Source organism: Monodon monoceros, unplaced genomic scaffold, assembly GCF_005190385.1.
Source record: "Monodon monoceros isolate NGI ecotype Baffin Bay Population unplaced genomic scaffold, NGI_Narwhal_1 Super_Scaffold_11, whole genome shotgun sequence".
NCBI lineage: Eukaryota > Metazoa > Chordata > Mammalia > Artiodactyla > Monodontidae > Monodon > Monodon monoceros.
In genome coordinates, this window is record NW_021703767.1 from 12883131 (window position 1) to 12899236 (window position 16106).

At 43.9% G+C, this 16106-nt stretch overlaps 1 protein-coding gene across 2 annotated transcripts in view; it reads right to left on the reverse strand.

The window, feature by feature from the left end:
- HUNK (hormonally up-regulated Neu-associated kinase) overlaps positions 1–16106 on the reverse strand; it is a 112361-nt gene that overhangs the window by 20740 nt on the left and 75515 nt on the right. For both annotated transcript variants that reach the window (XR_003792440.1, XM_029215490.1), the window contains exons 5-7: positions 14213–14340; positions 5938–6073; positions 478–640 (exon numbers count right to left, since the gene is read on the reverse strand). Coding sequence is in view for 1 of the 2 variants with exons in the window: in XM_029215490.1 (XP_029071323.1) it covers positions 478–640; positions 5938–6073; positions 14213–14340 (427 nt within the window). In the remaining variant the exon portion in view is untranslated. The remainder of the gene's footprint in view (positions 1–477; positions 641–5937; positions 6074–14212; positions 14341–16106) is intronic.

A 16106-nucleotide genomic window follows, 5' to 3' on the forward strand; every position in this document is an offset into this window, starting at 1 on the left:
GACTATCTGATGCCCCGACTGAGTGAAGGGGCCAAGGTTTCACTTTTGTTTTCTAGAGAAGTAAATGTAAATAGTGGCTTTCTCATCTACCATGCTTTAGAGGTGAATGCTTGAGGGGCTCTGCTCCCCAACTTTTATGATTACACAAGCCCCAGTGCATCTAAGTGGGGACCCCAAGGAGAAAAGAGAAACAGAGCCAAAAAGGCAACAAGAAGCTGAAAGGAACAGAGGCTTGAATCTCTCACGAGTCTGCCCAGAGCTTAACTCTGTGGGAGAATATTTTTAAAACACCTCAGATAAAAAGCGCTCCCTGAGAAGCAGGTTTTGCTACTATTGTATCCCACCTTCAGGAAACTCAGCCTCCCATTAGTTTCAATTAACAGCTCAGATCAAGTGTCAGTAGCTAGGAAACACTTCAAGTGTCAGAGCTCATTTTTGCACAGAGAGCAGAGAAAACCACGGCGGGGCTCCACTCACCCCTGACAAATAGCGCTCGAGCTTCTTGTTTAAGAGGAAGTAGATGGCAAGGATGTGGCAGGCGCGGTTGGAGAGCACGGTGTTGATCACGTCGCTGTTCTTATAGCCCAGCTTCTCCGTCATGTGCAGCACCACACTCGGGCTCAGGTCTTCCAGGGAAATCCTGCAGGGTGGAAGGACAGAGAACCAGTCACCTCTCCACTGTCGCTGAGAGGCTCCAGGGCCTCCTTAGCGATGCTCACAAACATGACAGCACAGAAACCGCCCCCCCACAACACACACACGGGCCTCCTCATGGACAATCAGTCCATTCATTCACTCATTCATTCACTTGACTTTTTTTTTTTTGCGGTACACGGGCCTCTTACTGCTGTGGCCTCTCCTGTTGCGGAGCACAGGCTCTGGACGCACAGGCTCAGCAGCCATGGCTCACGGGCCCAGCCGCTCCGCGGCATATGGGATCTTCCCGGGCCGGGGCACGAACCCGCGTCCCCTGCATCGGCAGGCGGACTCTCAACCACTGCGCCATCAGGGAAGCCCTCACTTGACTTTTTATTATGAAAAGTTACATATACAGAAAAGTAAAGGGAATAGTCTAATAGCCTATGTGTGTACCCAATTCCTGGTTGAACCAGTTGTTAACATTTTGGCTTTCTTTCTTCCTTCCTTCCTCCATCTCTCCCTCCCTTCCTTTCTTTCCTAAAGTATTTTACATCACAAACATCATGACATCTTTTTTCCTAAACACCTCGACGTGCATCTTTAAAAACCAAGGACATCTCCTGTAGAACCACAATACCATCAACACACCCAACAAACTTTTAGTAATCTCTTAATATTCTCTGATATCTAGAATATATTCAAATTTCCCCAGTTGTCCCAAATTTCTTTACAATTTGACATGTTTTCCTTAAAAGGCATTTATTGGAGATGGGGTGGAGCCCACACTTAGGTTGGGTGGAAGCTGAGTTGGGAAAGGAGGGTGTTCAGGAGACAGCCCAGAGCACGTTTGAAGGAACAACGTGAGTTCACAGGTTCACAAATAGGGAATCTGGGGCTCAGCTGCCAAGTAAAGTGCTCTCAGAGGACAGGTTAAAGCTTCTACACAGGAGTATTAGGAAGATAAACTCCTTGGGATAAAATGCCAAAGAAATGAATGCCAGGCATTCATTTAACCACTCATTCATTCATTCATTCGTTCATTCAACAAGTTCCTGCCTCAGGGAGTTTACATTCCAGTGGGGAAGAGAGAAAATAAATTCATTTATTCTTCATGACAGTCTTATGAGTGGGTACCATTATTATCCCCATTTTACAGATGGAGAAACTGAGGCCCACAACAGGGAAGTAACTTGCCCAGGGACACATAGGCAAGAAGTGGCAGCTATAGAGAACACAAAAACAGGCTGAGGGGCATAGAGAGTATGTGTGTTGGTAGTGGAGGTGTGTCATCAGAGAGAACGTGCTACAGTCCTTAAGGGAGATGCAAATACAGTACTCTGTGAGCAGAAGGCGAGCACTTCTGGCTAGAGAGCTCTGTAACCACCGCCAAAGAGTCTGAAGACATTTCTGGTGGAACCTCAGAACCATAACACTAGGAAAAACCACACAGTATAACCCCATAATGGTGCAGAAGAGGAAACCGACTTGCCAGGTTCACAGGCCCGTTAGTAGGGGCAGCAAGGGCAGACCTAGGTCTCTTGACCATTGCAACCTAGGTCAGCTCTCCCTCTATTTGGCTAAGTGCTGTCCAAAGAAAAGGTGCCCAAGAAACCACAAAATCTGCTTTCCTCACTCCTGTTGGCTACAAAATCACAAATTCTAGAAAGCAGGCTGGAGTATGGTTGGTATGATTAATGGTTAAAAATAATAACGTTTGTTTAAAAAGGATACAATTACGTGAAGATTGACACAAGCACTTAACACAGAAAGCACAGCTGTTTGAAACTCTCTGGTAACAACCACGTGCCAGCAGCCCTGCCCTAGGCTGCTTGACCTCACTCCTGGCCAATGAGACCACTGCTGCTTGACACCACTGCTGCTTGACCTCACTCCTGGCCAATGAGATCACTGACATTGGCCAATCAGACCACAGCCTCATGGCCTCACCTCCCAGCCAATCAGATCATGAGTTTTGTGACCCCACCCCCCCCACCCCACCCCTGGCCAATCACCCACAGCTACACACGGATGGCCCCACCCCCTACCAGGAGCAGGCCCTGGAAGGGAGGGGGCTCTGGGTGTGGGGTGCCACCGGGGTGGGGCTGGGGGTGGAGGAGAGAGGAAGAAAATGAGCAGGGGGAGACACCCCGTCTCTGCCCTTTGTACCTGCGTCTTCCAAATCAGGTGAACTCTGCCAAACGTAGACTGTGGACTGGCTCTTGACTGAGAGTAATATTTTAAACATTTGCAGCAAGCAATGCATGTATTTAGTGCTCTCTTATACCAGTTGTTGAACCTGTGTTATCTCTCCAAGTTTCTTTTTTAAATGTTATTTATTTTTTTATACAGCAGGTTCTTATTAGTTATCCATTTCATACATATTAGTGTATATATGTCAATCCCAATCTCCCAGTTCATCCCACCACCAACCCCTCCCCCCCACCGCTTTCCCCCATTGGTGGATAAAGAAGATGTGGCACATATGTACAATGGAATATTACTCAGCCATAAAAGGAAATGAAATTGGGTCATTTGCAGAGATGTGGATGAATCTAGAGACTGTCATACAGAGTGAAGTAATTCAGAAAGAGAGAAACAAATATCGTATATTAATGCATATATGTGTAACCTAGAAAAATGGTACAGATGAACTGGTTTGCAGGGCAGAAATTGAGACACAGATGTAGAGAACAAACGTATCTCTCCAAGTTTTGATGATATAGACAATGGTAAAAAATGTTCCAGAACACTAGGTATAATTTTGAGTAAATTTGCATTAAATCCAATTTTATTCCACTTTGGTCTAATTCCGTCCTGTGAACCAATGACCTGCTTTCCCTCCCACTCATCTCCAGAGCTAACTGGAGGTGTGGGAGAGTGTCCAGGCCCAGGCAGGACAGGAAGGAGGTAGCCAGGGTCGGCTCTAAAAAAAATGTCTGCTCCCAGAACAGGGAGGGGAGCCTGGCACACAGCAAACATCTGTGACTAACTGGCATGAACATTTATTATAAAGGGTTTACATTTAAAGACATTTTCCTCTTGCCTCTTGGGGATATCAACTTGGAGGCCCAGACAAATTAACAGAAGACTTTAAAGAAGAGTGATATAAAACACAGGACCTTTGTTTTCTCTCTTTCCCAGAAGTAAAACATTGACAGCATCTAAAATAATTAAATCTGGGGCTATGAATGTTGGGAAGCTATAAAATAGACTTTATAAGGAAAATATTCCTTTCCCTCGTCACATATTCTTGTTCCCTTTATCTGTGTGCTGGTAAAACCAGAAAACTAATCATCAAAGGCACAATTTTTTTTGCATTATATATTTTTCACAATAAAGACTGTAAATAACTCATGTCTTTTCCAATAGTTGAGATTTCTGGTTTCATTACTTAAAAACTGGACATTGATTTGCCTCTAGTATAAAATGCGTAACGAACCTTACCTAAACAGAAGATATTCAGCTTCTGTTTTCCTTAATATACAAGCTCTTAACCATTTTTACAATCTACCCAACTAGGTCATGTGCAGCCTTTATCACTTTTGACCAAGTCCAAATGCAAAAATGACCAATCTGGCAAAGCCAGTATAGGTTACTAGAATTTAAGTTTTAATCGACAAAAGCCTGTTTATAAGCTACAAAATGAGATGCCTGGGCCTGAATCTTTGTGAATGAAGATGTGGTCAGCAAGGGGGGGGGCTGTATTTTTAACAGCGGCTTCACTGCCTTTAACAGCTGCTGCATGGAGTGGGTTGATTCTGCTCATTTAGACCGTGATTACATTAGGCTAATGACCCATTTGGCTGCCACCGGTGCCTCCTCCTTTACAGAGAGCACACCTGGGCGTGCCAGGCAGCATGAGCCCTGGTGACGGGGCACGGCGCCTCGGCTTTGCTTTCCGTCTCACGCTGGGCTAATAATATTCCCGGTGTCTATTTCAGGTACTAGCCCAAACCCAGCCAGCACTGGAAACCAGCAGTCTATTTCCAGGTTCCCTTGGTAACCTAAGTAACCTAGACTTTGTTTACATTACCTCCCACAAGTCAAATGCTAGAATTGTAGATGACATCTATGGCCATGGCGAGTGCAAATGTGGCCCAGTAGCCAGGAGGCGGGTCCCAGCACCGTCCACCCACACCCCCTGAAGTTCTTCTAGAACTTCCTCCCCAAGACGGAGCTCTGCCTGCCCATCTCATTTGGAGAAGTCAGTGCTGCAACTTTCGTAAGTCTTGGCGGAGGTTTCCAGACCTTCCTGGGCATTTTGAAGATATAATCACAGAGGACACCTCTTCCCTGCCCTGTCAGTGCTCTACCTGTCCCACTACATCAGTGGTTCTCTTGTCTTCATCTGAGCTTCAGATCTAGAATGCGCAGGCCACTCCAGGTCTGAAGGAAGAAGAGACTCAAGGTAGGTCCCAGTCCTGGGGGGTATTGGACCCATAGGTCCTCACGTTGGCTCTAAAGTCACCAAGGGGAGGGTCCTCATTCCTCCACTCGGGCTAGTTAACAATACGTCAGATGAGTAGGGAAAAGTACAAGGAAATGTTTTCCTGTACCTGCTTTCAAATCTGTACTCGATACCCGCGCATGGGGACACGTGGGCCATCATGAGGTGTCCCTCAGTGATACCTGAGGACTCCTGTGGACTCCTGCCTGTAAGCCTTCCCTAAAGATTCCTCCTCACAGAAATGGCACAGGGAGACACGGGCTGAAGCAAAGGACTCCTGCTCTTGACTTTTCTTTCTGCCCCCAACATTTCAGGGCAGGGGACTTAGGGCTGAAACAAACATCGGAGCAAAGAAGTGGCAGAAGAGGAGCCCGGGGGATGGTTTGAAAAGGGAGAGAGGCGATTCCACTGGATTCCGCCCAATGCCGACAGGAGAGCTCTTGAGTGGAACACACACACACACACACACACACACTCAAACATACACACACAGACACACACACACTCACTCAGGTCATAGCTAGTCTACACGGTCCCTTGGTGTGAATTAGAAAGAGGTGCTGCTCTGGAAAAACGCAGGCCCTCAGGAGCAGGTTTGATAAAGGGAGTGCGGCCTGATTTCAGCGCCCGCACGCCCTCCGCCGGGCGCCCCCTGCAGGGCGCACTCTGCACAGCCACACCGGCCGGCCCCGCCTACACTTCCTCTTGTGTGCGCAGTGGGGAAGGGCAGCCAAGAGAAGACGTGGCCTTTGCTTGAATCACGTGAAGCTTCCTGTCCAGAACTATTCAGGGGCTCGTAAGACAGGCCCCATCTTGCCCGAGGAGGAGTCCCTCTGCGTGCACTTGATTACCTGTTGGGATAGGTGACATTGCATGGCACTTTGCCCATGTAATTCTCATTAAGCCAGCGATTCGCCAGTGCTTGCTGGATATTGGGCCTCTTCACAGGATCTGGTTCCAGGAGAGAACGCAGGAAGTTCACGGCTCCTGCAAAGACATTCAGCAGAGAGCACGCATGTGTTACAGGCTGAAGGAAGACCCAGGGCAGGGGACCCACCACACCTCCCGAGCCACTACTGATCTATTTTCTGGATCTCTGGGTGTCATAAGTCAAGAGTTTAAGATATCTGTCCAAGAGGTGCACCTGGAACACGGTAGAGCACGAACCAGTGCGGGTCTCCCCACATCCTGTACTTCCCCAAACCACCTGTGGTCTTATGGTCCACCACTGTGGTTTTTTTTCTCTGGTCCACTGCTAAAGGTGAGCCAAAGAGGGATGAAAGAAAGTAAAAAGACAGTGCTTGACCTCAAGGTAGGTTTTGAGGAATATATAGATATTATTATATATATAATATAATTATATATTTATATATTATATATATACAAATTCTTTTCAGATTTTCTCTTTATAGGTTGTTACAAAATACTGAGTATAGTTCCCTGTGCTATACATGCATCCTTTAAGATTATAACAGTGGAGACAACTACACAACATGGAAAAATACGTTTATAATGCACATGAAAGTCACAGGCTCCAAAATTGTTCAGCAGGAGAATATGCAGGTCCTCATATGGACAAGGAATGCCAGGGATTCCTTCAAAATGAAGATGGTCTGTCTTGCTTGAGTTTTAGGACCAGGATATTTTCTTATTTATACTCATTTTATGAAGCATTGTGATATTATCCTTGCAAGAGAAAAAAAATACTCTTTTATGTAGCTTTGTACATGATATCCAATTTCCAATATACCAAGTAATAGATTCCGGAAAATAATCTTAATTTGCTTGGTCACCAAACTTTTCTATCTTCTCTCCAAAGCTATTTTTCAGTTTTCTAAGATAATCTAAGTTTTCGGTGATAAGTCATAAAAATTCTCACTTTCTCACAGGCTTTAGCTGTCATTTCAAAAACTGTCCTTTACAGAATGATGGGTGTTACTGTCAACCATTTTTTGCGGGGTAAAAATGAAGCCATCAAAAGAGGAGCTAACTCTGATGCCAGAATCAACCCCAAAGAAATAGCCTTTGCTAGTTCAGGACCCCAGGTAACCTCTCCAGGTGGGTTCCCACACAGTTGATGAGGTCACCAGAAGGTCATTTCCCTTTGAGAACGTTGTGGGTAAAAATATATGCGTAGATGCTAGAACAGTCAATGAGGCACATTTACTATTGTAAGTTTTATAGCTGGGTCTCCAAATAAAACTTTTCTAAAATGTTCTTCAATGCTCTGAAAAGCAAGTGGGGCTCCAAAAGAGAGGTTCCTCTTGGAACCTCTATCTCCCTTCTCTCACCTCCCCTATATTGTAAGGTCATTTATATTTGCTTTATCAGGGGCTTCTATTGGTCAAAGAAAAAAAGACGTGAGCTTAATGAGCTGAAACAGGGAGGCTATTCAGTAAATGATGTTTCTTTTACAGACATCTCTGTTGCTTACCCTCAAAGGACCTGAACAGCAACCCAGGCTTTCTCAGAGTATGATTAACTAAGCTAAGAACAGGGCTAAGAACAGACTGGATGTGTGTTTTTGTTCTATTTTCAGAACAAGCGCTCTGCGCCTTCACAAATTGCAGATGAGCACAAGTAATTTTAGTTCAGATCTCTACTGGTGAATTTTCTTTCTGTGGACATCACAAATATTGCCTTACTATCCAAAAAGGACTTAGAAAACATGCTTAGAGCTCTTTGAAGTTTGTGTTAGGGTCTTGAATATCCCTATGACTCACGAGCAAAAGGGATTAAAATACTCTCCACTGTCCTGGAAAGCCATGGGGGGGCACAGCCATGAGTCCCAGCCCGTCTTCTAAGCTAGCGCTTGGGGTCTCCACTTGGGCTTAAGCGTAGGGATGGCCCACACGGGGCACACTCCCTGTCTGTGCTCCATGTCACAGAAGGTACGCACTCCTCCAGTGCAAAACCTGTTACCTCCATGAGCTTCAGCTTTTCCAAACTCTGGACTGGCTTGTGTGAGCTCCTGACCCTGTGCCTAGGGAAATAGCCACAGGAGACAGACGAAGCCATCAAACATTTTGCTCCAGTGCTGCCCATGGGAGACAGCTGGGGTCTCCCACACCTGAAGCTCCTTCCTCATCACCTCCCAGGAGTAAGCAGCAACAACAATTATTGGACAGTCGAGGCTTCTCAGAAATCTTTTTTTTCATATATATGTATGTGTGTGTGTGTATATATATATACACACACACACACATATATATAAAAATATATGTATTCTTTTTCAGGCTCTTTTTCATTATAGGTTATATACAAGGTACTGAATATAATTCCCTGTGCTATACAGTAGGGCCTTGTTGTTTATCTATTTTATATATAGTACTATGTAACTGTTAATCCCAAATTCCAAATTTATCTCCCCCCACCACTGCCCTTCCCCTTTGGTAACCATAAGTTTGTTTCCTCTGCCTGTGAGTCTATTTCTTTTTTGTAAATAAGTTCATTTAAATCATTTTTTTTTAGATTCCATATGTAAGTGATATCATATATTTGTTTTTCTCTGACTAACTTCACTTAGTCTGACAATCTCTAGGTCCATCCAAGTTGCTGCAAATGGCATTATTTCATTCTCTTTTTTATGGCTGAGTAATATTCCATTGTACATATATACTACATCTTCTTTATCCATTCATCTGTTGCTGGACATTTAGGATGCTTCCATGTCTTGGCTATTGTAAATAGTGCTGTTGTAAACATTGGGGTGCACACATCTTTTCCAACTAGAGTTTTCTCCAGATATATGCCCAGGAGTGGGATTGCTGGATCATATGGCAATTCTATTTTAGTTTTTTAAGAAACCTCCATACTGTTTTCCATAGTGGCTGCACCAATTTACATTCCCACCAACAATGTAGGAGGGTTCCTTTTTCTCCACACCCTCTCCAGCATTAATTATTTGTAGGTTTTTTGATGGTGGCCATTCTGACCAGTGTGAGGTGATATGTCATTGTAGTTTTGATTTGCATTTCTCTAAAAATTAGCGATGTTGAGCATCTTTTCATGTGCCTGTTGGCCATCTCAGAAATCTTAACTGACATTGGCTCAACCCTCACAAATGCTAACACCCCACCTTCAGCATCACTTCAGCGACTTCATGGTGCAAAACCCTCTAGATCTTAACTGAGTGTCTGGAATGTATTCTAAGTGCCATCATTGAGCTGTAGTGATGGAAAGGTAAATGTGAAAACCATGAAAGGCATTCACAACTCTGTGATGTACAAGCACCAACAAGCAGAAAGAGAAACTGTCTAGAAGCCAGAATTGGCAAGATCCCAACAGCTTAAGCTTTCAAACTACATGGTGGAGAAGAGAGGCAATTCTTCAAAAGCGTGCAGAACAGACTCACAAGCGCAATAACACTGTGCTCTTTTTCAGCTCAAATATGGAAAAAATTATTCCAACTTAATCCAAAAAAAAGAGTGCTATTATATAACAGACGTGGAAAGATCATCACAAACATGAATGATAGGGGACTTCCCTGGTGGCACAGTGGTTCAGACTCCATGCTCCCAATGCAGGGGGCCCGGGTTTGATCCCTGGTCTGGGAACTAGATCCCACATGCATGCCACACCTAAGAGTTCACATGCTGCAACTAAGGAGCCCACGTGCCGCAACGAAGGAGCTGGTGAGCCGAAACTAAGGAGCCCGCCTGCCACAACTGAGACCCAGCGCAACCAAATAAATATTCTCAAAAAAAGGATGAATGATAGAATCATCAAATTAATAAAGATGTGTTAGTGAGACACAATAAAATGGCATATCCTCAATTTGGATGTTTCAATTTTGATATTACTCAAAACATGAGGACAACAGATAAAACCACCAAATCTGGGATGGGGAGGGGAGTGGAGGCATCTTATACTGAATAACATAAAGAAAGATAGGGAAGCAACCCAGTATAGTAGGGAAGTTCAGGTTTGGGGGTCAAGCAGATGCCAATTAAAAACCACAGAAGCTATATGACCTCACCGAGACTCAGTTTCCTCCTTAATAAATTGGGAATAATAGAACTCACCTTACAGAGTTGTTTTGAGAACAGGAGGTACTATGAAAAGCACTTACCAATGGCCATTCAGTAAATGGCAGCTACTCTTGTTACTGTAAGCTAGTATTCTGGGATGTAAACAAGGCAGTATCATACAGTATCACAAATGAAGGTGGGCCAGGCACGGTGGAAGGGAGAAGTGGTAAACTCGGGGTGCAAAGAACAAAGGGTTGGAGGAGCAGGGGGCTGATGGAAGGGCAGTGGCTGATCCCCCAAACTGAAGTCATTCCCTCTGTAAACAAGATGACCTGAGCTTCCTCAGCAGCTGGGACACAGCTCTGGGCCCTACCGCCTCGAGCCAGATCCCATATCTGAGTAGTCAAATGAATCTATGGGCTGCCTTCCCAGACCACACACTTTAACACAAGTACCAGAGACTTAGATCCCCTGAGCAACTACTATGTGCCAACGCTATGTTTTGTACCTGGCACAAAGGGTTAAAGCCCAAGTTGAGTAGATATACACATATCCCAATGGTAAAAGAATAAAAGGGGGAGGGCAATGTCCACATTCCTTAATTGTAAAATCAGATATAGAAATGCACTTCATGCTTGTTCATGTCTGACCGGTCAAGACCACAGCATCCTGTAGGAACGTGAAGATCTTTAACAAGCACACACAGAGCTTAAGGCCAAAGTCAAAACTGTCTGCTCAGCGCAGGAGCTACGTGAGGTTGGACACCAACTCCAGGGATGCTAACATTGCTTGGAACAGTTCTAATTTTTCTTCTGTGGAATTTCCTTTGGATTTTTTATTTTTTAACATTTTCAGGGGTGCAACTTTTACTTCTTTAAGGGTAAATTTAATTGTCACAATCAGAAAACACTTAGAGCCTAGACTGCTAAGGCCAGATAATAGTACTGGGGTAAAAACAAGTTTGGTTCAGAAGTAATGAGACTGATTTCCTCGTGCTCTTACTCTACCTTTCCTTGCCCTGCTGCCCAACCCTCCTCAGTGACGATGGCAGGGGCCACTGCCCACCCCCCACCCCCACTCCTCCTCCTACAGCCTGTGGCTCACACTCATAATGCTGTTTGGTCAACGGATATTTCTGGCTTTCTGCCTTCCAGATATATGGTAGGGTTGCACTTCCTCAGTTCCTTTAGCTGGGTGAAGCCATGTGACATGTTTTAGAAAGTTAGGAGTTATGAGTGGAATGTTGGTGGAAGATTTCACTGCTGACAAGAGACCTTCTAGATTTCTCTTTCCCTCTGCACGGATCAGATACATTTGAAATGGTGGCTGCCGCATTGGTCTGGGACCCTGACTAACTAAAATGAGCAGAACCCTTTGACCTTTGATCCAACTCTCCACAGACATAAAGCAGGAATGAGAAATGAATCTTTGTTGAATTCCCTGGTGGTCCAGTGGTTAGGACTCTGTGCTTCCAATGCAGGGGGCACGGGCTCAATCCCTGGTCAGGGAGCTAAGATCCCGCATGCCACATGGTGTGACCAAAAAAAAAAAAAAGAATCTTTGCTGTCTTATGCCACCGAGATCTGGGGGCTGTTTGTTACTGCAGCATAACCTGGGCTATCCTGACTAATACAGTGAGAAGCAGCTCCAGCTCTTTAGGGTCTCACTGGGATTCAAGGTGAACACTGTCTGCCTTTTCCAGGCATGAGGATACAAACAACCTCCTATTGTTCTTTGTATTGGGCCACTTAAGACAAAACAGGCTCTGAATCATAAGAGGAACTTCAGAATCACTCTGAAAGATGGCAGTACTTATGACTATATAACCCTTAAAGAGACTACCTTGAAAGATTGAATTTATTTATAAACATTAAATCTTTTTTGTTACCACAATGAGGTATCATTAGACCCCTATCAGAATGGCTAAAATAAAAAGTAGTGAGAGTATCAGATGCTGACAAGGATGCAGAGAAACTGGATCACTCACACATTGCTAGAGAGAATGCCAAGTGGTACAGCCACTCAGAACAGGAGTGTTAACAGTTCCTTACAAACCAAATATGTGCTTACTATACAACCCAGCGATTTCACTCCTAGGCATTCATCTCAGAGAAATGAAAACATGTTCACACAAAAACCTGTATATGAATGTTGACGGTAGATGTATTCATAGTAGCTGGAAACTGGAAACAACCAGTTGTCCTTCAATGGGTGAATATTTACACTATGGTATATCTATACCATGGACTACTACACAGCAAGAAAAAGGTACAAAGGATTGATACATGCAACAACTTGGACGGGTCCCAAAGGAATTATGCTGAGTGACAAAAAGTGATATATATATAAATATACAGCATTTTTGAAAGGACACATGATAGAGTGGGAGAACATGTTAGTGGTTGCCAGGGGTTAATTAGGAGGCGGGGAGGTGGCTGTCGCTACAGAAGTGTAGGACGAGGAATCCTGGTCATGGGACTGTTCCCTACCTTGACTGTGTAACTGTCCCATGACTCTGCATGTGTGATGAAACTGCATAGAACTAAATACACACCAACACACACAGGTGCAGGCATATCTCAATAAGCTCAATGGATTCTAACAAGGTCCTGGTGGTGATATTAAACTACAGTTACTTAAGATCCTACCAGTGGGGGAAACTGGGTGAAGGGTAAACATATCTCGCTGTATGATTTCTCACAGCTGCACGTGAATCCACAATTACACCACAACAAAAAGGTGTTTAAAAATTGTAATTGGTTAAAAAACAACAACAACAAAAACCTATCTTTATTCTCTATCCCCTTATCCTGGTTTATCTTATTTTCTTTAGGGCACTTAAACTATTAAACATCACACGTGTTTGTTTATACGTTATTTTTTTGCCTCCCCTGCTGATATGTATGCTCTATATGGGTAGAGACTGTTTTATTCTCCTGGTGCCTAGAGCATTCCTAGCACAGAGTCGATGCCCAGGACATATTCATGGAATAAGTGAATGAGTGTGAAATATGGAAGGAATGAATGAATGTGCTTTCATTGCAGCACTTTCAACATTTCCGAAAGCTCTAAAACATAAAGATAACAATTCAATCAACATTTTTCACATTTTCTAACTCCAGGAGTTATGGCTCTTGGTACAGAACTATTTCTTTTACAACGACAGAACTGTGTAACTCATCTTTCTAAGTACATAATGCCTGCTTTGCTTTCAGCCTCCAGAGGTTCGAACCTCCCCAGCAGAGGTGAAAGTATGAACCGAATTAGATAATTACCTATAAGAATGCATTTCAGCTTGGGTGCCATTTGGCAAGCATTAAATTCCGGGTCAGCCTCATGGATGCTTTATAAACTCAAGAAAAAAATACCTGATAGCAGTCAAACAAAAATGCTATATTTTAACCATGTTTCATACATTGAAATTAAATAATTACTCCTTTTTTCTTTTTTGGCCACATGCCTTACCTTAGTGAAGCTGAGTTTATTCTAAGGAGCCAATTAAATGACTGTCGAGGCCAAGCCAAGGCCAGGAACTTGGAGTGAATTGTGAAACAAACCAAAGAACAAACCACTAATCTGCTGGATCTGAAACCAAACCTTAATACGAACTGTTTACTGAAACGTGAACCAGGTAAAGTTGAGTGTACTTTCCAAACACACCTGATGATTCAGTTTAATCAAACCTATATATATTTAAAAGCTCCTGAACAGGCTCAAAAACTCACATTGCTAAACAAATCCCAGACCAAAGTTGAATGAAACTAATATTTCTTTACAGTGACTTGACTCAGGAAGACACAATAGAAATGTGATGATCAACATTCTTTTCAAAGTCAACGTTATAATATGGTGAGTTTTAAAACAAACCAGCCTGAAAGTATTTTTCCAAGGGAGACTACACGATCCTTTTGATATGTGCATTTTGTGCAGAAGGAGGAAGTTCGGGGTTCAGAATTACAACGGAAAAAGAAAGGATTGAGGAGAGTGCCTCCTTAGAGATGGGAAACCCAACCATTTTTTGCAACTTAGCTTTAATACTAGGAAGAGACCGAGTACAATCAGAGGGTTGTCCTAACTCCAGTGCTGCAAAACAAACACTGCTTCCGGTGGTCAGAGTGCAGCCCTGGACCCTGAATCGGAGTGGCAGGTGCATTACCTGTAGAGAGCTGGGTGGGAAGGGGGTTCATTTCCTTGTCCACCATCTTCTGGTACAAAGCCCTCAGGCTAAAAGGCTCCACCGTGAAAGGCAGGGTCCCGGTCAGCATGGCATACATGTTCACACCTCTGAAAAGAGAGACACCAGAGCATGAGACCAGAAGAAGACCCCGGGGAGAGGATGACAAAGAGGACGTGGGCTTGCGGAAGCTGCAGTCCTGCCACTTTCATGTCCACCTCGGTGCTCCTCCTTGGTCATTTTCTAGAACACTCAGCTCTGCTCTGAAACAGCAAATGTGAAAGGCGTGGGTGAAAGCACAACTCTGACGATTTGGACAGGCAATCAGAAGAGTTTAAAGAGCTTCAAGATGATACAAATGAACTTATTTACAGAACAGAAACAGATTCACAGACATAGAAACTTATGGTTACCAAAAGGGGAAGGGGGGGATAAATTAGGAGTTTGGGGTTAACAGATACACACTACTATATATAAAACTGATAAACAACAAGGACCTACTGTATAGCACAGGGAACGCTACTCAATATTCTGTAATAACCTATTATGGGAAAAGAATCAGAAAAAGAATGGATATATGTATATGTATAACTGAATCACTTTGCTGTATACCTGAAACTAACACAGTATTGTAAATCAACTATACTCCAATATAAAATTAAATTTAAAATTAATTAATTAATTAAAAATAAATAAATAAAGAGCTTCAAGAGCTATCTCAGTAAGGAGGGGAAACTATGTCCCTTCCTTCTGGAAGGAAGTCCAGACCAAATGATGTGAAAAATACCTGGGGAACCTCATATAAATAGGAGCCTCGAATAAAAGTAGGTCTGCCATGATGTGGTTTTCCAAGTACAGTTTACAAGGTGGAGCCTGGAGGAGGCCAGATCAAAAAATACATAGCAAGACCCTGCACAGGAGGCCAAGTCACGGCATAGCCAGCGTGCCTGGTTACCACTCAGCCCTTTGAGACAAAAGTCTCATAGCCCAAACTGGTGCTCTGCTCTTCCCTTGAGTTCTGTTTTGGCCTGTCACTGGAGAAATTCCTTTGGGGGTGGGGAGGGGAAAGGAAGTCTCTTTCCCACTCTTATTCTCTATATTATTGTTTATTGTGAGATTCTGCCACCCAGCTCTGGACCAATATCTCAGATGTGGTCAGAATACCTTCCGAATGGGCTTAACTATACTTATATCCAAAGCCAAACTAGAGAGCAGCAACATCTCTTGGAGGATTTTTATTTTCCTGATGTGAAATCCTAATATCATTTTGATGAGATTTCCTGACGGGGATGAAATGCCTTGCCTGCCAAGAGGTCTGAAGTGTTCAAAAGAGCCCAAGGGAATGTTTTAAAAAGAGGCAACAGGATCTCCAGTCAAAACAAATCCAATGAGACTGACTGAAATGAAGACCCTTGGGGCCCAATTCCACCAGGGAGCCTCTGAATCACAGCGCTCTGGAGAAGGACAGGTACAGAGCCCACAGGCTCCAGCTAGAGATCATTCTCGAATTGCAGGCATATGCCAAGACCCAGTTCCTGCTCTGTAACTCGCAGTCGAGTTAGGGAGACTGATACATCAACATTCATTCCACAAATGCTTGCAGGTCGGCTCTATGCCCCAGGCAGTGGAATAGATGCTGGCTCTGGGGCGGGTGGGGAACCAGACAAGGAGCCGCCATCTTGGACTTAGAATTGGGTGAAGACTGACAACCAGCAAGTCAACAAATAAATAAGCACAGTTCTTTCCAATAGCGAGTGCAGAGGGGATAAGAAAATGCTGAACTCTGCTGCTCCCGACCCCAGAGGAGTGGAATTAAGGGCAACAGAGGACTATAATAAGTACGTGAAGATGGGAGGCCTCTCAGGGGTAAGTATAT